Consider the following 21,404-nt stretch of genomic DNA (forward strand, 5'->3'; position numbering starts at 1 on the left):
GCGACTTGTTAAAAGTCATGTTAATCAATTAAAAACAGCAAACACTAAAGAGGTTATACTGCCCTCTCCCGGAGAAATGGAATGACGTCATTACAAAGAGTGTAACGTAATAATAACGGATGGCGGTTTTAAAATAGAATTGTATAGGCACTGCATTTTGCATTTAAAATGAGCAATTTCTAAATTTAATAGAAAAACTAAAACAAATATTTTCTCATTTCTGTCACTTTGAAAGATTGTACCAATGATTAGATTATTGTTTAAAGATAAGATTACACTAATTACATTATTTTTCCAGGCCTGTAAATCACACATTTGAATCCGTGATATTTTTTTTTGTTTTTCCATGACCATAAAAGCCCTGTAAATACAACGAATGATTAGCATATTAATATACTTTGGTAGGCCATAAGTTATCAAGGTAGGACACTAAAAAAGTATCACAGAACATATCCCAAAAACCTGGTAATACCACCGTGTCTTTTAAAGTAAGAAATAATATTTTGTAACTGTAATAGCCGAATAAGTTAACATTAACGTTACACCAAAACGACATTTTTGACGCATTATCAGCAAAACGCCTGTCTTTGATAGTAAGTTTACAAAATAGACAAAACAAACTGTCGTAATGTTAGTCCTCCTAGCTGTGTCTCTCTGAGGGTCAGAAAATATATCTATGGTCAGAAAGACGCACTCCAACTTCCACTGTCCCACATTTGAACGCGCGTTGCGCGCAACGCAAAGGCACGTAAGCGGCGCACATTACAAGGACACGCCCACTATATACGACGTCACATCATTCTAGCTAATCGCCGTCCAGGTTCGCCTAGTATTTGCGTGTCATGGCGTCCTCCTTGAAGGGGGTTGGGTTCACTGCTTCATTATAGTGCGATATTTTACATTCCCACGATCAGCTGAGCGGCTTCAGTACGTTTAGGATATTATTGCACTAGCAATGGGGACAGTGCACGCACGGGTAAATGTTTTCCTAAAGACTCGGGGTGAAATATGCTTGTTTTGTCTGTGACCTCTTGTGTTCAGGTTTATTGCTTGCTTTCCGTGTTATTGTATTGTTACAGAAATCTACCCAATGCGTCTTCGCGCAAGTGCCACTGGATATGGCTGTGTATGTGCAAAAAAACGAAACTGGTCATGTTTCTTTTGTAGAGTATGGATTCTTACCCCATGCATGGGCGAGACTTGGGCGTTAACCCAGATGATCTGGACGTGATGGAGGCGGTGCAAGAAACTAAACAAGAGGTTTTAGAAAATAAAGATGTAAGTTATGTTAAACTCGTACTGAGTTCTTTTTAAAAATATTTTATACTGGTAAAATTGAGCTGTCAAGCTTTTTTGGATATGCACCATGGTTATACCATGTTAGATGTCGTGGTGCATGAATTTGGTGAACATGAATATACCACTTTTTATATCAGACTAGACCAACCTAAGAAAAAGTACAATAAAACAGTGATAGTATCTGATGGTAATGCTACCATAGTATTTTCCAGTATACAGTAGTACTGAAATTCATGTATTTGCATCAAGTACTTGGTACATGTCCAAAAGCATGGTATTACTGTGGTACCATGTCTAAAATCTGCAGTCTCACACTTTGACATCTCTGACTGTTCTCATTTAGGTTGTTGTACAGCATGTCAACATTGAAGGGCTGGGCAGAACTAAAGAGGATTACTTGGGCTATGAAATCTCTGATGTCTTCACTGCCAGGAACCTGGTTGAAGTAAGTGAGCTGTCAAGGTCAAAATGTTTGTTAGGACTGGTTAAGTTGTTATGAGCGGTGATAGACCCAAATCATCCAGTTCAGCCGATTAACAGAAGGGTTTATCCCACCTCGTAAATTTTGCAATGGCCTTGTCAATGGATATTGCACATTTTCTGCCATTTTATAATTTGGACACAGTTTGGATATAACTTCCCTTTAAATAAAAGTGTCTGATAAATGTAAATGTAAAACACTTAATAAGCACATCTTACATCTGTCATTAAATTGTATGAAACATTTCAACATTATATTGGCCATAGATATTAAAAAAAAACACATATTGCTCGATCACTAATTATGAAATGAGGTAACAAGCTCAGTGTGTTCACAGGTGATGAGAAAATCCCACGAGGCCAGACAGAGGTTGCTCCGTCTAGGCATATTCAGAGAAGTGGAGGTGGTGATTGACATTTCAGAAGGTACTATGTCCAAAACATCTTAATGCTTGATTCATCTATAGACCGTTCACTGGAAAGTGTCCAGTTTTTCTGGACTGAGCTGTTGCATTCCCCTCAGAGAGGCTGTCTAGCCCTGACTTCCTACATACTAACCTACATCAGTTCATTTACATACTCATAAAGAAGAGCAATAGGTCTAAAGGTCAGCCTTTTTATTGTCAGTATTAGATCTGTAGCATATACTGTATATAGGAGAGACAAATTTAGAAATTCAACCTGGCTTCATAATAAATATATTTGCAGGATCTTTTTTATTATTAACTTTATAGAGGAGTCCACTATGCCTTAACATTCAGCTATGATGGTGTTTGTACAATGTCTCTTTGATCTCCTCTTTAGGAGCAGACGCGCTGCCAAATGGACTCGATGTAACATTTGAGGTGACTGAGCTTAAACGACTTACTGGCAGTTATAATACCATGGTTGGAAACAATGAAGGCAGTATGGTAAGAACCATAACACACACATATATTGCTTTGCATCCTACCCTTGCCATGTTGCCTTGACAACTAACTAAAATAATTGAAAAACCTGAAATAAAAATGGCAGCTGGAAATTTGTGACCCTTGACCACCAAACCAGTCATAAGAGTCAATTTTTTGAAATTGAGATTTATACATCATCTGAAGGCTGAATAAATAAGCTTTCCATTAATGTATGTTATGATAGGACAATATTTGGCCAAGATACAACTATTTGATAATCTGGAATCTGAGGGTGGTAAGTAAGTAAGTAAGTAAGTAAAAGTAAGTAAGTAAGTAAGTAAGTAAGTAAGTAAATAAATATATATATATATAGATATATATATACTAACATATTGAGAAAATCGCCTTTTAAGTTGTCTAAATGAAGTTCTTAGCAATGCATACTAATCAAAAATTAAGTTTTTTGATATATTTACGGTAGGAAATTTACAAAATATCTTCATGGAACATGATCTTTACTTAATATCCTAACGATTTTTGGCCCATACAATGTATTTTTGGCTGTTTCTACAAATATACCCAGTGCTACTTATGACTGGTTTTGTGCTCCAGGGTCACATATAAGAATAAAAGCTCATTTAAAATATGTGTTATATATAAATAATACTAAAACAGCTCTGGTTAAGACACAGTTACTCTCAAATGAGATCTCCATTCAGACTATAAAAAATAAAATAAATAGAATCTTTAATATGGATAATAATAATAACAATATGAATAATGTTTCTAATAATATTTTCAGTCAGTATGGAGTATTGTTTTATTATCACCAACTCTCGGTTTTTGTGTATAGTTTCTATATAATGTGTCAGTTTGTGTTACTGCATTTGTGTGTTTGTTCCTCTCAAGGTCTTGGGCGTTAAACTTCCAAACATGTTAGGCCGAGGAGAGAAGCTCACCTTTCAGTTCTCCTATGGAACTAAGGAGACGTCATACGGCATGTCCTTCTTTAAACCACAGTCGGGATTTTATGAACGCAAGTATGATTTTTGTAAACAAAATTATGCTTTAAAGGTGAAGTGTGTTCACTTTTGAACTATAAACATAACAGTGATTTTGAATAGATATTTAACAACTTGATGTCTTTGCTCTGTGTAGCTTCACTCTAAACCTGTACAAAGTCACCGGGCAGTTCCCGTGGAGCTCTCTAAAAGAGACGGACAGGGGAGTTTCTACAGAGCTCAATGTAAGAAATCAACAAAAAGTAAAAAGTTGCTGAAAATTTACTCACCCTCAGGCCATCAAAGATGTAGATGATTTAGTTTTTTCATCACAACAGATATGGAATAATTTAACATTACATCACTTGTTCAACAGTGGATCCTCTGCAGTGAATGGGTGCCGTCAGAATGAGAGTCCAAACAGCTGATAAAAACATTACAATAATCAACACGACTCCAGTCCATCAGTTAATATCTTGTAAAGTGAAAAGCTGTGTGTTTCTAAGAAACAAAACGTTTAACTTTAAACCGTCGCTTCTGGCTAAATTGCAAATCCTTAATTCATAATAACGCTCTCTCCAGTGAAAAGTCCTTTCTTTGTTGTCCTTTTGCATTAAAATCCACCAACATATTCAGAATTGTTCCAAACTATTTTATCTTATAAACTGTGCATTATCTGAGCATGTTTCTCTCCTGATTCAGACAAGATTGCATTTTCACTGGACAATGCACTTTTCACTTCACGAGATGTTAATTGTTGGACCCGAGTTGATTGTTATTGTGATGTTTTTATCAGCTGTTTGGACTCCCATTCTGACGGCACCCATTCACTGCAGAGGATCCATTGGTGAGAAAGTGATGTAATGCTAAATTTCTCCAAATCTTTGATGGAAAAATGTTCATTTTTGGGTGAACTGTTTCTTCAGTACTTAAAGATATATTGCGATATGTGTCTTGCAGTTCCCTCTGTGGATGACGGATCACACTCTGAAATGGGAGGGCGTGTGGCGTGAACTGGGATGTCTGGCCCGCAGCGCCTCCTTTGCTGTGAGAGAGGAGAGTGGCCACACTCTTAAATCCGCCCTTTCTGTAAGCTGCTCCCCGCTGCCTTAATCCCAACTGCTTTTGCTCCCTGGTTTTAGACTAATGACTGATTTCACAGATTTCTTGTCTCACACTAGCACACCATGATAATAGACACCAGAAACTCTGCCATCTTGCCTCGAAGAGGTGCCTTACTGCGGATCAGCCAGGTGTGTGGACTTAAACGTCAGCCCAGAACATATCAATAGCTGTTTTGTGTTTCTGCGCTCATCATTACTTTTGCCTCACAGTGTCCATCACTGATTAAAACTGTCTGGAGAAGGTTTAGTGTCACTGTTAAACAATACTTGTGTTCGCTCTGGTGGTTTAGGAGCTGGCAGGATACACCGGTGGAGATGCCAGCTTTCTCAAAGAAGACGTTGAGCTGCAGCTTAACAAACCATTTATCTGGGGATCGGTGAGTGGTCTTGATTAATATAATGTTATAGATTTTTCTGGTTTTGACATTGTCTGTCATGCTTTAACTGCCTTTGACAGACAGCAGGATGCTATATTTGAAGTGCTTCTATCTTATAGGTGTTATCTGCATCTTTATGGGGAGGGATGATCTATCCTCTTGGGGGTCAGCCTACCTCCATTGCTGACAGGTGTGCATTTGTTTAATTGCTTTTCAGTGGATGCTTTATTGTTTTTTTAAAGGTTACAAAAAAAATACTCACACTTATAATTATGTCTCACTCTAATGTTGTGTTCTAGTCATTTTGACCCAGAAAATGCTAGTTAGTGGTATCACTAAGTAAGACTAAAACTTACACTTGTGGTGTTTCTGGTCAAAAATGAAAAAAAAGCTTATAAATCTCTCATGCTATCACCAAATCTTGGATTCAGTCTTTTATCAACTTGTTTTCTTTCACTTGATACAGGTTTTGTGTTTCTTTTTGGATTGATTGTAAGCCTCATTGATCTCAGATCATGCACCTCAGTTATTGAGTGAACATTGGCAATATTATCCACAATTAATGTGCTCAAAAACCGAGGTGCATCAATTTAGATCAAAGAGGCCTAAGACCAGTCAGTTAAAAAAGATACATACAATCTGTGCTTATTGAAAGAAAATAAGTCAATGAAAAATTAAGTCCAAGATTTGGTGATAATAATGCCTAATACGAGATTTATAAGCAATTTTTAAAAAGGCACATCATTTTTGACTGGGAATACCAAATTAGGTAAAGGATTATTCAGTTTAATGAAAGCCATCCTGTTTCAGCACAGTTCTAAAGAAACATTTTATAATGATAAAATCACTCTCTGCTCAATTAAAAAGCCATTCACTGAAGACATGTAAGTAATTTTGCTAATTTAGACGTGAATTAGATGCTCTCATCCCTTCAGTCCTCACCTTCTCAGAAACACGCGAACCAGCCTGAACATGTTTATAGCATTTTACAAATTGCATTGTGGATGTGTTTTTATGTCAGGTTCTACCTGGGCGGCCCAACCAGTGTGAGAGGTTTTGGCATGTACAGTATAGGCCCTCAGAGTGAAGGTAAAGGTGTATTAAAAAAAATAGAATATACAGCATATACATTTTTGTCTTTTTTTTATGTAAATTTTTTTCTTAATGATAGTTTTCTTAATGTTTGTTTCTGTTTTGAAATCTTACCTGATCAGGTGATTATCTGGGTGGGGAAGCGTATTGGGCCGGTGGGCTTCACCTGTATACGCCCCTCCCCTTCCGCTCAAACAAACGCGGCCTGGCCGACCTCTTCAGAACACACTTCTTCCTTAATGCTGGAAACCTTTGCAACCTTAACTACGGTCAGTAGTCATTTATCGAAAACTTGTCATTTGTTAGTCTAGAAAAATGCAGGAAATGCAGCTTATTGTTATTTAAAACTAAAATTCCGTTACTTGAAATAAACATTAAACAAAATTAAATCATGCAATTTCATGCAACTTTATAATAAATTTCAGTCAGTAAAACTAAAAATACATTAAAAACGATATACACTAAGATACAAGAATATATGCAATGAAGCATTTTGTCCACATGTTGATGCTGTTGCTGCAGTGAAACTTTACTATGACTCTTTCAGTTTAGAGACTACAGTGGGCTGAGTATTATGAAAACTATTTGTTTAAATCACCCTGTTCTTCGATTTACAGTAGTTTTAGCCTGACATTATGCGTTATGTTTGTGTAGGAGAGGGACCACACGCACATCTGCAGAAGCTAGCAGAGTGTATCCGATGGTCTTACGGCGCAGGAATAATTCTACGACTGGGAAACATTGCTCGGCTTGAACTCAATTACTGCTTCCCCATGGGTGTTCAAAGCGGAGACAGGTACATATACACATCCACTGAACCACATTCATACTGAATCACTGGCAAAATAAAGGCAGTTTTGAATTATTAATAAAGATAAGCACTTTTTTGTAGCCAAACCACTCATTTTCTACCTTTTAGTCTGATGTTTTGAATTAACAATGATGGCCTTGACAAAAAAAAAAACAGTGTTTGTTCTGCTTTCGATTGACTTGTGGGCTTTCTGTCAAACTGAATCCTTTAAAAACTACCTCTTTGCAAAGCAATGTAATCAACGATTTGAATCCTAAATGGATTTTTTGTTTCTTGACAGAATATGTGATGGTGTGCAGTTTGGAGCAGGCATCCGTTTCCTGTGATCTCGTAAAACTGCCGTCCTGCTGTTAGCGATTTTTGGATTTTGAACTGAGGGATCCCTCCTGCATGCGCACTCTTGAGGATGCACTTCATTTTTGTACCTGTAAGAGAAAAAATACTTAGTTTTCCTGCATATCTCTCACTGTTTGAATAAGAGTCCAGGGTTTAGTGAACAACAATGAAACCTTATCCAGTCTGCAAGGAGACTGCAGGTGCTAAAATAGTTAGGCTTTTACAGTTTTTTTCCAATGAGGAGAGCTTTAGAGATTATTCATGATCAAGCTGATAAACCAGAGATTTAATTCAAATCTACACCTCCGTCCACTCACATATGTGCTATAATTTAAGCAGCCCCTGCTATTGCGTTGAAACCCTTGGAAGAATTATGAGAATGAAGAATGATGCATTTATCCTGTAGCCATTTTTACTTGAACAAAGCACCTTTTTTCCTTTTAAATCTAATTGTTTAATGTTTCAGTCAGTTTTCTCCTCTAATGCCAAGCTAGGTAAGTGAATTGATTCAAACTGACCTCACTGAATTTGTAGTGAGTCCCCTTTTGAGATCCACCAGCAGTGCTTTATAATTGGGACACTTTTTATTATTTTCTGACTTAAAATTTATTGTGCACAAAAATAAACCTTTTGGTTCCCTGATGTATTTATTCTTATTTTGTGATCATTAAAAAAAAAGCCTTAAAAGGCTAAAATTTAATTGTCAAACACATACTTTTACATGGCAATCGTGTACATGAATCACTAATTGAAAGATAATTACAGGCTCATACAGAATGAAGGATAAAACATATGAGATTGAAACTTACACACATATTAGAGCTGTTTTCTGTCTGTCAAAGGTAACTAGCAGATCATGCTTGATATCTGTCATGGAAAAGTAAACAGAAATGTGTCCAGACTATTTGCAGGATCCCTCCTGAGCCAAATAACTGACCTTGAGGTGAGGACCAAACACACACCCTGTTTTAACCGATAACTTACAATAATGCAATCTGATATGTTCTTGGATGAAGAGTTTTGTGAGTTCAAATATCATTTTATTTTACCCTTCCACAAATTAAGGCCTTAAAAGTCTTAAATCAGTGCAGAAAATCTTAAATTGCATTACATACTTTGCAAAAAATGAATATCTTACTAAGTGTTTTAGTATAGATTTTTGCTAATTAAATATTTACACATCTACAACGTAAATAAATCAAAAATCATTTTCTTCAGATGCTAAATGAAGACAATGTCTTGTTTTCTTGGAAACTGATCAAAATTAGGTGGGTTTATGCTTAAAACAAAAACAAATATCTGTCAAAGGGGTATGAAAACGTTCCTCTTTGAATCAAGTTAATATTTTTGATCATAAACTTGCTTCATTTTAATACTTTTCACAGAAAAAATTTGCTTCTGATGTAAATGCATCTTGATTTAAGACTTGTACAATTTTAATAAATTGTAAGATGAATTTAAAAGTAATGGAGATTGATTGGAAGCTTTACTTTTAAAGGTTTTAGTGTTGCTAATACAATTTATTGTGTGCTCCCTTGACATGTCCTACATTAATAGAACATATTGGCTTCGGTTTATTGCTTACATTTTATTTACTTGGTTTTAAAAAAGTTTTACAATTACCGTCATGTACCCCTCAGATCTCCTTTGTTATTAATAATATTATTAAACATTAATAACTGCGGTTACGCTCCTACGGTTACGCGCATCTGTCTAAATGAATAGGCCCCGTGACGTATGTCCCGGGAGCGCGCACGCACTGAACTCGAGTCGGTTCAGTCTGGTTCCGCTGCCACACTGACCACATACAGTCAGTCAGCGAACCGCAGGTGTGAGTTTACAGTACCGCATGTTCCCAGCCCACCACCCCGGACTCCAAACGTAACCTTTCTTTAAGTGTTTCTCATATTTTCACCATGTTGTGGACGGCGAACACGATCATAAGGAAATTCTCCTCGAGCTCTGTGAGTAATCGCATCTTCTGCATTGTTGATTTTGCCATAGATATGAATGAATGCATACGGGAAAAATGTGCGGTATTGATGACAGACATGCATAGACCTTAAAATAACTTTTTAAATATTGGTGAACTCTTAAATAACATTGTAATACAGGGTTTACCCATGCATAGTTATTGTAAGTGTGCTGTCAGCTGATATAACCCAGTATCTTAATGCTATGTTGTAGGTGTTACACTTGTGTATTAATTCGCTACATATTGACACTATATGCATGTAATAATTAGATATAGGGTTCTATATAGTTAAACCGGCTTGGGATTTAATGTTTGCCACGTTGCTTCGTCGGATTACTTCCAGTGGACAGATCCGTGGAGAGTTGCGTCAGCAGGGGGCGAGAATCATATTACTAATGTCACTATTACTAGAACACAAACTAGAACTTAAGATCACATGTGCATTGATAGATAAACATTTTGCATGCATAATCTTGCTATGACAATCCATAATAAACTTCACTACATGTTTGCATTGTAAGCAATGCTTCAGCTGGTTGTGTCTCTTTCATTTGAGCCCCATTGTGCAGCACACTTTCAGAGTTCTTTATTGGTATGGCTGTGTTGCATACAACATTGCCAAAACATCATATGCACACACAAAACAAAGATTAAGACTTAAAAGATGTTTAATGAAACATAAAATACGAATAATAATAACAATGCAAAATAGAACGGAATACATTGAAATGAAACAAACAATGTTGTGCTCCTTTAAGTCGAGATCTGTAAAGTTATTTAAAAAAAAAAAAAATACAAAAAATGCCATTCATGCAGACAATAACAATTTCTGAATTAAAGTCTTTGGATAGATTGTTTTTTTGTTTTTGTTTTTTTTAAAAAACATTAAAAGGCTGAAATTCTTGGTATAAATAGTTTGGCATAATATTTTATTTATTCAAACAATAATAAACTAATAATAACAACAACAATAATAATAAAATGTATCATTTATATTTTAAAACAATTCAATGTCCTCATTTTTATCATGATCATTTTTATATAAAAGTCATTTGAAAGATTTTTTTTTTAAGTCTTATTAAAGGGCTGAAATTCTTTGTATAAGTAGTTTGGAATTTATTTATTTATTTAAACAATAAAAAAATCTAAGAATACAAACAATAATAAAATATACTATTTATATGTTAAAATATTTTTATCATTATTTGAATTAAAAGTATTTTGAAGGATTGTAAAATGACTGAATTTCTTGGTATTTATTGAATATTTACTGAATTTCTTATTTATTCAAATATGAATAAATAACAAAACAATAATAATATAATTTTTTATATTTTAAAACCATATGTCGTCCTTTTAATCATTTTTGACTTTGCTATTTATTGACATTGACCCATAATACACTGAACACTTAAACAGCTGGTAAATATGAAGGTCACAGCAATGGTTGTTTTCTTAAAACAAAGGGTCCTATTATGTAATTGGACTTATAAACTGATTATGTTTCATATTTTAATGTCGGTGACACTTTACAGTGAATCATATATTTAATGTTTTAACATTATAATACTGTTTCTCACAGGCTTACTACCAAAATAAGCTGAAGCTGGCCCTGATTGGCCAGAGCTTGTTTGGACAGGAAGTGTACACAAACCTCCGCAAGCAGGGCCATAAAGTGGTGGGTGTATTCACAGTTCCTGATAAGGACGGCAAGGCGGACCCCCTGGGTGAGTCTCAGATGGGTGGGGGTGGGATAGAGTAGAGCACTGACCGTTTTTTGTTACTGTAGTGGTGTCATGTGGGCTGGGAAGTGTCACAGAAGTGGAAGTGAAAGATGGAGAACAGGAAAATGAGAAAGCCCCCCTTCTTTTGAACATCTCTAATCAAAATGATCAGGTTTGTGGATAACATTAAGGCCGTCATTGTTGTACTGAACACTTAGAGGAAGTGAGGTCGTCCTATTTCAGTCACAATGCTGCATGCCTAAGCAGCTCATTGGCTCACAGCTCAACTGTGTGTGAGTGTTTATGTTTGCGTGAGGCGCAGGAGCAGTTCAGTGTTGGTCAGAGAAGGAGAAGTATATCCCGCATAATGACCACATTTGTGATGTACGTGAGAACAAAGAGGAGACACCATCATTCTTACAAGAGTTTGTATGAATTACAGATGGTAAAGGTCTTCACTCATTTCATCAGTATACCATTGACCTATGTTGAGTGCCCCAAAAAATGTTTTAGAAAACTCTTAATTAATATTTAAAATATATTTAATGATCTAATAATATTTCATAATTAAAATAAAAATTATTATGCATTAATAATTTAATTATAAATTGCATGCATATTGATAAGTACAAAAATAAAAAAACACACACACACACACACACACACACACACACACACACACAATTATATATATATATTTTTTTATATATATACACACACACACACACACATTTTTTATTACAATAAAATTATTAATGCATAATAATTTGTAATTATAAAAGTATAATTATAACATTTTATTATAGGTGTATATGTATATACACACATTTATTTTTAATTTTTTTATTGCATTTCATCAACATGAAATGACATATTAAAATATAATAACATTAAAAAAACAAAAAAAAAAAAACATACTAATATCATTTTTTTTTTTTTTTTTTTTTTTTTTTTTTTTTTGTAGAAAAAGTTGCAGGGTTATTCTGTACATTTAATAAAATAGAAATGTACATATACAGTATAAAGTTAAAGGGATAATTCACCCAAAAATGAAACTCACCATGTTGTTCCAAACCTGTATGAGGTTCTTTCTTCTGTTGAAAATATTTTAAAAAATTTTCGTAGCCAAACAATTGACGGTTGACATTTACTTCCATAGTGTGGGAAAAATTCTATGGAAGTCAATGGCCACCGTCAACTATTTGGTTACCAACATTCTACAAAGAATCTTTTGTGTTTAACAGAGGAAAGAAACTCGTAAAGGTTTGGAACAAGTGGAAAGTGAGTAATTGATGACAGAATTTTGATTTTTGGGTGAACTACACCTTTAAGTGAAAACATAATAAACTCCATTCCTGTTTACATCTGCTGTCTATACAGGCTGAAATGTAGAACTAGTTGAAATGGAGTTCAAAAGCACTCTGAATTGTTACTTTTTGATTCATCTCCAACAAATCATGATTACATAACATCCTGATTGTCATTTTAATGACTGTATTGAGGTGGTGAACAGTGCCCAGGGTACTATAACTCTTAAGTCCTTTGAAGTTGATACAGTGATAATATTCAGTTTATTACTGATACATTTATAGATTCAGATATAAAAGACAAGGTCAGTTAGGTAAGTATGCATATTGATTGATAAGTTCAGTAAAGTGTGAATATGCCAGGTGTGACCTTATATAACTTCTCAGAATCAATCTCTCTCTCTGACCTTCAGCGGTGGTGGCGGAGAAGGATGGGACGCCGGTGTTTAAGTTCCCACGGTGGCGTGTGAAGGGTAAGCCTATCCCAGAGGTGGTGGAGGCATACAAAGCGGTGGGCGCCGAGCTGAACGTCATGCCCTTCTGCTCCCAGTTCATCCCCATGAATGTGATCGACTTCCCCAAACACGGCTCCATCATTTATCACCCCTCCATCCTGCCTAGACACAGAGGAGCCTCTGCCATTAACTGGTGAGATTTTACCAAAAAAATTACCAATTCTTTATTACTACACTAAAAATTTAAATTTGTTGAAAATGTACTCACCCACATCAGGTAATCCAAGATGTACGTGAGTTTGTTTCTTCAGAGGAGAGATTTGGAGAAATTTAGCATTACATAAATTGCTTACCAATGGATATGAATGGGTGCCGTCAGAATGAGAGTCCAAACAGCTGATAATAAAAACATTGCAATAATACACAAGTAATCCACACCACTCCAGTCCATCACTGCAAAGCTGAGTGTTTGTAATAAACAAATCCATCAAGATGTTTAACTTTAGGCTGTTGCTAAAGTATGAGTACTCTGTTTATAATATCACTTTCTCCAGTGAAAAACTCGTCTAGTCTGAATCGGGAGAGAAACATGCACAGATTAAGCACCATTTACAAGCAAAACAGTCCAAAACAGTTAGTTGGTAGATTTTGATGTGAAGCTTTATTACGGATGCATAGATTTGTTTCTTGCAAACATGCAGCTTTTTATTGAATTTATTGCTGGACTGGACTGGTGTGGATGTTTTTATCAGCTGTTTGGACTCTCATTCTGACGGCACCCATTCACTGCAGAGGATCCACTGGTGAGCAAGTAATGCTCTGATGAAGTGACAAACTCATCTACATCTTGGATGACCGGATGTGAGTAGATTTTTAGAAAATTTTTCATTTTTGGATGGACTATTCCTTTAAATTAAATGGATTTAAATATGTGTGTGCAGGACACTAATTGAGGGTGATAAGAAAGCAGGATTTAGTATATTCTGGGCTGATGATGGTTTGGACACCGGCCCTATCCTGCTTCAACAGGAATGTCCAGTAGAGCCCAACGATACAGTGGACACACTTTATAACCGCTTTCTGTTTCCAGAGGGCATTAAGGCTATGGTAATTATGAAGAACATTTTCAAAAACACTTTTTATGCAAACTAAATGTTAGATTTTGACTGCTATGAGGTACATGAATCTGAGTTGACTTCCAAATCGTGTTCAAACAGGTAGAAGCTGTACAGCTCATTGCAGATGGCAAAGCTCCAAAGATCCCTCAGTCTGAAGAAGGAGCCAGCTATGAGGGAATCCAAAAGAAATCTAATGCTAAGGTGAGACCTAAAGACAATTATGTTATTCAGTCCAAATTAAGCTTGGGGTTTTCAAAGGTAAGCAAAGAAGGTCCAGGAAGTCAAGATCATTTTAACTGTCTTTGCCTATCTTTCTCCAGGTGAATATGGCTCAGCCAGCAGAGGTCATCCATAACTGGATCCGTGGTCATGATAAAGTTCCGGGTGCCTGGGTTGTCATTGATGGAAAGGTGCATTTCCTAAACAATAGTCTGTTTGAATCTTAATCAAAATGGGGCCAATAAGGGGACCATAACAAAAAGATGCATATTAGAAATTACATATATAAATACATATTATATTTTACAAAATGTATATTTTAAATTTCTACTTTAGTAAAATATAATACAATAAATATTTTGATATATAATGTAAATATTATATATTAAAATAATGTAATAATTTTTCAAATAAAAAAATATTACTTGTTATTTAAACTATTGCAAATTAAAAATAATAAATTAATAATACATTTTAAATTAAATATCTGTGTAAATCTTTAGAAAATCATGCTAAATATTTAACTTACATAGTATGAATAAGTCTTGAATAAATACCAATTTTTATGTTTTTCATAATTTAGTAAAAGGGCTTCTTTGTAGGGCAGTCTACTTATTTGGTATCAAACATTTTTAGTGCTGTCAAATGATTAATCGCATCCAAATTAAAAGTTTTTGTTTACATAATATATGTATATGTACTGTGTTTATTTATTATGTATATATAAATACACACACATACAGTATGTATTTTGAAAATATGTGACCCTGGACCACAAAACCAGTCTTAAGTCTCAATTTTTCGAAATTGAGATTTATACATCATACATAAGCTTTCCATTGATGTTTGGTTTATTAGGATCGGACAATATTTGGCTGAGATACAACTATTTGAAAATCTGGAAGCTAAGGGTGCAAAAAAATCAAAATACTTAGAAAATTGCCTTTAAAGTTGTCCAAATGAATTCTTAGCAATGTATATTACTAATCAAAAATTAAGTTTTGATACATTTATGGTAGGAAATTTACCAAATATCTTCATGGAACATGATATTTACTTAATATTCTAATGATTTTTGGTATAAAAGAAAAATTTATAATTTTGACCCATACAATTTTTTGTGGTCCAGGGTCACATATTTACATGTATATATAATTATATTTTATATTATATATAAATATATTTAATGTATAAACATATTTTTCTTAAGAATATACATGTCTGTTTGTATTTATATATACATAATAAATATACAAAGTACACACTCATATATTATGCAAACAAAAACTTTTATTTTGGATGCGATTAATCATTTGACAGCACTAAAATGTTTACTTTAATGTTATAACTAATAATATTTTTACTGTATATTAATGTGTGTTCTTTTGTATAGCCAGTAACGCTGTACAGCTCATCGATGCTGAGCGGGTCAGTGCCCGCAGGTCAACCAGTCGAGGTGGAAGGGGCGTCTCAGCCTGGACTCATTGCCAAATCTGGGCTTATTCTGTTTGGGTCTGATGGAAAAGCGGTTAGCTTCTGCTCTTTTATTTACTAATGCATTCTGTGCTAAGTCTGTGCTACAAATTCAAGAGAATTAACTGCTTTATTACAATATCACTGTGCAGCTCCAGGTGAAGAACCTGCAGTTTGAGGATAGAAACATGATTCCTGCATCCAAATACTTCTCGTCAGATGAGGACGCCAGTTTGGATCTCACAGACGATGAGAAGGAAATGGCGGAGAAAATCAGGGTATGTGTATATTTATGTGCCTCAGAAATGTATTGATGCATATATTCGAGCAATTATGTCATTTTTCATGTTGTTTTATACTTGTCTAGGCGATCTGGAAAGGTATTCTGAGTAATGTTCCAGTTATTGATGACACAACCGATTTCTTCAAGTCTGGAGCTGCTTCCATGGATGTAGTCAGGTGGGTCTGAATTTCATTTCTTTATTTAGTTTTATTTATATGCTGTATTTATTAATATTTTATAGTGTGTTAGAGTATTTTTTTTTATTTTAATTCTAGTTTTAGTCATTTTTATTAAAGTAAAATACTATTTAAACTTTTAGTTTCCATGCAACATTTCTAATTTTAAGTTTTTTTTATCGTACATTTATATTTTATTTCAGCTTTGTTTCACTGACTATTAATAGTTTTGTAAAAAATTTCATTTTACTTAATTATAACACTGAAACTAAAAGGCAAAAATGTCCAGAAATTGTTGCGATATTTAAATCACAATCAACATAATTGTTGATTCTGAGTTCATTTCACACACAAACAGAATAGCCAATCATAACAGAGATCATTTACATATTAAAGTCTTAGTAAAAACAGTTTCTTTAATTGTAAGGGGGCTGAAAATGGTCATGTCAAACTAAATGACAACTATTTTTGAAGAATTTGACCTTTATGAACATTATTGGTGGATACTGCGTTATTGTGATTGTTTGGTGTAGACTGGTGGAGGAGGTGAAGCAGAAATGCGGAGGAGTTCAGCTTCAGAATGAGGATGTCTACATGGCCACCACCTTCCAGAGCTTCATCCAGATGTTCGTCCGCCGCCTGCGAGGAGAAGACCAGGAGGAGGAGCTGCTCATCGACTACGTGACAAAAGACGTCAATAACATGACAGTGAAGATGCCACATCAGTGTTTCATCAACGGCAACTTCGAAGATGCCGAAGATGGAAAGACATACAACACTGTGAACCCAACAGATGGTTCGGTACGTTCAGTCATCTCGAACACACATGAACTCATCCCTGGCATGACTGATGGTTGTGTTGTGTTTCAGGTGATCTGTAAGGTGTCATATGCATCCGTGGCTGATGTGGACAGAGCAGTTAGTGCAGCCAAAGAAGCCTTCGATAACGGACCTTGGGGTAAGATGAACCCTCGTGACCGCGGACAGCTGCTCTACCGGTAAGATGTGTTAGAGAGTGTTGTTGACTTAATTGAGCGGCTGAGCAAATATTTGACATAGATATGAAAAGCCAAACTCATTTGCAAAACAAATAGTAATACAATGCGATGACTGTAGTGACCTAGAACAGATTTTTCAGAGAACTTCCTGTTGGACATAGTTTATTTGCAACACAATGGGAATTTTTGGACTTGTTTTGTGTGTAGTTTGGCTGACCTGATGGAGGAACATCAGGAGGAGTTGGCAACTATTGAGACGCTTGACTCTGGTGCCGTTTATACTCTGGCCTTGAAGACACACGTTGGCATGTCCATTCAGACGTTCAGATACTTTGCTGGCTGGTGTGACAAGATCCAGGTGTGTGTGTGTGTGTGTGTGTGTGTTCACGCAGGCCTTCATTTGATATTTTCCTGTCACTGACGCATCATGTCCTGTTCCTCACAGGGCTCAACTATACCCATCAATCAGGCCAGACCCAATCGCAACCTCACCTTTACAAAGAAAGAGCCTCTGGGGTGAGTGATTAAATGTGTGTGTGTGTGTGTGTGTGTGTGTGTGAGTGTATGCAAATTTGATAAGCATAAATGTGTAAGATGGTGTTTGTTTGTCTCAGTGTGTGTGCCATAGTGATTCCTTGGAATTACCCACTTATGATGTTGGCATGGAAGAGTGCAGCCTGTCTGGCGGCGGGAAACACACTCGTCTTGAAACCTGCTCAGGTAAAACACACAAACTATTATTAGTTATATATATTATATATATTCAATTAATTAACTTTATTATTAATTATATAAATATACAAAATAATAAAAAGCTAAATATATAGATTTTTTTTTTTTTTTACAAAAGAATAATACTGAAAATAATCTTGACTATACTCTTAATTATTTTGATATTCTTTATATTCTCCCATTACTATATTTTTTTAAAAAGTAAAAATACCATTGCATAAATAAAAAATAATCATAAAGATATATTAAAAAAATAAATATATATATATATATATATATATATATATATATATATATATATATATATATATATATATACAATACACGCAAAAATACACAAAATATACTAATTCTCCCACTAACTGCACTGATATTTCTTGAGTATAAATACTATGTATAATATTAAAACATAACACATATAAAAATAAAAAATATACATATGTATAAAAATATACATTGAAGTAAATATATAAAAATACAAAGATCAACTCAGTAAATATCAGTGCAGTTAGTGTGAGAATACGTAAACTATTGGATACAAACTAGACTATATTCTTAGTTCTTTTGATATTATCTCTATATTTTCCCAATAACCACACTGAAATTTGCTGATTTTATGTTTATATTTTTTATATTAATGTATATTTTATCTGATACAATATAAACTAATACATATACTATTATTTTAACTAAAGTACAAATACTATTAAATAAATAACAACTGAATATAGAAACGATATACAAAAAGATGATTTATTTACTTTCCAAAAAACAGAGAATAACTGGATGCAAACTATACATAAATTCTCTTGATTTTTCCAGGTAACTCCACTAACCGCGCTGAAGTTTGCTGAGTTGACAGTCAAAGCTGGCATTCCCAAAGGAGTCATCAACATTGTACCAGGATCAGGTATCAGGATTCGACTCATATTTCGAGTTATATAAACAAACAGATCTCATTGACAGTAATGCACTCATAATGAAAATCTATGGGACAAGACATTCAAAGAAGGTTCAAAAGCAGAAATGTCCAGCGTGTCTGTTTATTAAAGCACATTTTTATTCCATACAAAAAAGTTTTAAGGAATCATGTTGTCACTGATATAAGATCAGTGTTATTTATCACTTAACTTTCTCTCAGGTGGTCTTGTTGGGCAGAGGATGTCTGATCACCCTGATATCCGTAAGCTGGGTTTCACAGGTTCTACTCCCATAGGCAAACAAATCATGAAAAGGTGAGTCCCATTCAAGTCAACACTATAGATATACTCAAATATGTCATATATGGCTTATATGGTTTGAAAGAGCCTCCAGCTGATGCTTTCTCTGGTTTCTGTTGCAGTTGTGCAGTCAGTAACTTGAAGAAGGTTTCTCTGGAGCTGGGCGGTAAATCTCCCCTCATCATCTTCAGCGACTGTGACATGGACAAAGCAGTGAGAATGGTGAGAGAAGACAACTAGTGTCAAAAGGTACAGATGCAAGATCATCGTCATCTTGAGCTTACTGTGTGTTTGTGTGTATGTTGCAGGGCATGAGCTCGGTGTACTTCAACAAGGGAGAAAACTGCATTGCTGCAGGCCGGCTGTTTGTTGAGGAGTCCATTCATGACGAGTACATCAGGAGAGTGGTGCGTGTTTCCTTTCGAACACTGATTGTATATTAAAGCCAGCGAGCTGCTGCTAGATGATGACACACTGGTGTGTTTTTGTGTGCTCAGGTTGAGGAAATCAAGAAGATGAAGATTGGAGATCCTTTGGATCGCTCCACAGATCACGGACCTCAGAACCACAAGGCTCACCTGGACAAGCTGGTGGAGTACTGTGAGCTCGGGGTGAAGGAGGGGGCCACGCTGGTGTATGGCGGGAGGCAGGTGGACAGACAAGGTGAGACATCAGTTTGTTTTGTGAATGTTATTCATTATATAAATCTTAATTTTTTTGAATGTAAAAAAGGCCATTTTGGTCACACTTAATCATATTTTAAGTTGTACTGATTTTGTTATGTGTTTTGGCATTTTTATTAGTTTTTAATATATTTCTGTTCTTTATATTTAGCTTTATTTTATTTCAGTTTTAGTTTTATCAGTATTATTAAACTTATTTCAGTCAGCTTTTAAGGCACCATTTCTCATTTTCATTTAAGTTCAAGTGTTGAATTTTAGTTACAGTTTAAGTAATTTATTTTTAAGTTTTTTTATATTTGTATATTTATTATTATATTTTTTAATTTAGTTTTAGTTTTTAGTCATTTTAAGTTTTTTCAGTTAGCTGCCAAAGCACCATTTCTCTCTCTTTTTTTTTTTTTTTTTTTTTTTTTTTTTGAAGTTTAAGCTTTTTCATTTTAATAATTTTAGTAATTTTATGCACTTTTGCCTTTTTTATTAGTTTTTTTTTTCTTTACAGTTTTAGTTTTAGCATTTTAACTACTTATTTCAGGCAGCATTTCTAATTTTCTTTTAAGTTTTCTAAATTTCAATGTTTCAACTAATAATTGTTTTATTTCAACAATTTCAATTACCAAAAAATATTTTTAGTAGTTTAGTTATTAATTTCAATTTCTAATATCTGCCTATTTATGCTTACAGGCTTTTTGTATGAATCCCATAGTCTTTACTTTAAATTAGTAATCATTTTAATAATTTTAGTCATTTTATGAGCTTTTGTCATTTTTATTAGTTTTTTTTTTTTTTCAGTTTTAGTCTTTTAAGTACTTAAACTTATTTCAGGCAGCATTTCTAATTTTCTTTTATGTTTTCAAAGTTTCTTTATTTCAGTTGCCAAAATAATTTTTAGTAGTTTTAGTTAATAATTTAGTTATTCCATTTCCATATCTGCCTATTTATGCTTACAGGCTTTTTTATGGAGCCCACAGTCTTCACAGATGTAGAGGACCACATGTTCATCGCCAAAGAGGAATCCTTTGGCCCTGTTATGGTGGTATCCAAATTCAAAGATGGGTAAGCTGCCTTTTTTGGACCTTAGTAGGAGGACTTGTGGCAGTCAGACCTGCAAGGCAGGAGCTCATTAGAACAACATGTAATATGATTGTTTGATGCTCATCAGTGATGTAGATGGAGTTCTGAGCAGAGCCAATAACACAGAGTTCGGCCTGGCCTCCGGAGTCTTCACCCGTGACATCAACAAGGCCATGTACGTGAGCGAGAGACTGGAGGCGGGAACCGTGTTCGTCAACACCTACAACAAAACCGATGTGGCGGCTCCCTTTGGAGGCTTCAAACAGTCCGGGTTTGGGAAAGACCTTGGTAAGAGTGAACAAAACACACTGCATCATTACTCTGTATCACTTTAAAACCAGATTCATGAACATGAGGACCATGTGCATGTGTATCCAGGTGAAGAAGCCCTGCACGAGTACCTGCGGACTAAAGCTGTGACGGTGGAGTATTGAATGAAAAAGACTGCATGGCCCGTGACTGCAGCTTGAAGTGGCCGGACTGTCTTGAAACAGGTTTAATAGGAAAAGCATTTCCTGTCATGACTACACTGATGTGCCTACGTTTTTTATCGCCCTTTT

General features: G+C 34.9%; 2 protein-coding genes across 3 annotated transcripts; both read left to right on the forward strand.

Annotated features, from left to right (window-relative positions):
* The first annotated feature begins 805 nt into the window (after positions 1 to 805).
* LOC109055996 (sorting and assembly machinery component 50 homolog B) lies at positions 806 to 8,052 on the forward strand. Its single transcript, XM_019073185.2, has 15 exons — positions 806 to 976; positions 1,168 to 1,278; positions 1,643 to 1,744; positions 2,118 to 2,205; positions 2,584 to 2,690; positions 3,579 to 3,709; positions 3,828 to 3,915; positions 4,631 to 4,759; positions 4,852 to 4,923; positions 5,085 to 5,171; positions 5,291 to 5,361; positions 6,193 to 6,260; positions 6,386 to 6,532; positions 6,918 to 7,059; positions 7,355 to 8,052. Exons 1-15 carry the CDS (start codon positions 956 to 958, stop codon positions 7,398 to 7,400), a joined length of 1,410 nt encoding a protein of 469 aa, XP_018928730.1. The 5' UTR covers positions 806 to 955; the 3' UTR covers positions 7,401 to 8,052.
* An 831-nt stretch (positions 8,053 to 8,883) lies between these two features.
* LOC109056022 (mitochondrial 10-formyltetrahydrofolate dehydrogenase-like) lies at positions 8,884 to 21,280 on the forward strand. Of its 2 annotated transcripts, XM_042721757.1 has the most exons (22): positions 8,884 to 9,374; positions 10,968 to 11,112; positions 12,830 to 13,064; positions 13,813 to 13,978; positions 14,089 to 14,190; positions 14,310 to 14,399; positions 15,602 to 15,736; positions 15,834 to 15,959; positions 16,049 to 16,140; positions 16,674 to 16,941; positions 17,011 to 17,138; positions 17,346 to 17,496; positions 17,584 to 17,654; positions 17,753 to 17,858; positions 18,693 to 18,780; positions 19,012 to 19,105; positions 19,213 to 19,312; positions 19,399 to 19,497; positions 19,588 to 19,753; positions 20,721 to 20,826; positions 20,933 to 21,132; positions 21,223 to 21,280. In XM_042721757.1, the coding sequence occupies exons 1-22, from the start codon at positions 9,327 to 9,329 to the stop codon at positions 21,276 to 21,278; spliced, it is 2,772 nt and encodes a 923-aa protein (XP_042577691.1). In that variant the 5' UTR covers positions 8,884 to 9,326; the 3' UTR covers positions 21,279 to 21,280. The 2 variants fall into 2 exon arrangements, with proteins under 2 accessions (XP_042577691.1, XP_042577692.1); XM_042721758.1 differs by lacking the exon at positions 8,884 to 9,374 and having other exon boundaries at positions 10,974 to 11,281.
* Positions 21,281 to 21,404: the final 124 nt, after the last annotated feature.

This window comes from Cyprinus carpio, chromosome B4, assembly GCF_018340385.1.
Source record: "Cyprinus carpio isolate SPL01 chromosome B4, ASM1834038v1, whole genome shotgun sequence".
In the NCBI taxonomy this organism is placed as follows: Eukaryota; Metazoa; Chordata; class Actinopteri; order Cypriniformes; family Cyprinidae; genus Cyprinus; species Cyprinus carpio.

Bases quoted from the DNA above. Each gene is read 5' to 3' on its own strand.
- LOC109055996 (XM_019073185.2), top strand. From the start codon at position 956: ATGGGGACAGTGCACGCACGG. The intron at 2,206-2,583 runs GTACTATGTCCA...TCTCCTCTTTAG, and splicing joins GGTGATTGACATTTCAGAAG to GAGCAGACGCGCTGCCAAAT. The intron at 6,533-6,917 runs GTCAGTAGTCAT...ATGTTTGTGTAG, and splicing joins CCTTTGCAACCTTAACTACG to GAGAGGGACCACACGCACAT.
- LOC109056022 (XM_042721757.1), top strand. From the start codon at position 9,327: ATGTTGTGGACGGCGAACACGATCATAAGGAAATTCTCCTCGAGCTCT. The intron at 18,781-19,011 runs GTATCAGGATTC...ACTTTCTCTCAG, and splicing joins CAACATTGTACCAGGATCAG to GTGGTCTTGTTGGGCAGAGG. The intron at 21,133-21,222 runs GTAAGAGTGAAC...ATGTGTATCCAG, and splicing joins CGGGTTTGGGAAAGACCTTG to GTGAAGAAGCCCTGCACGAG.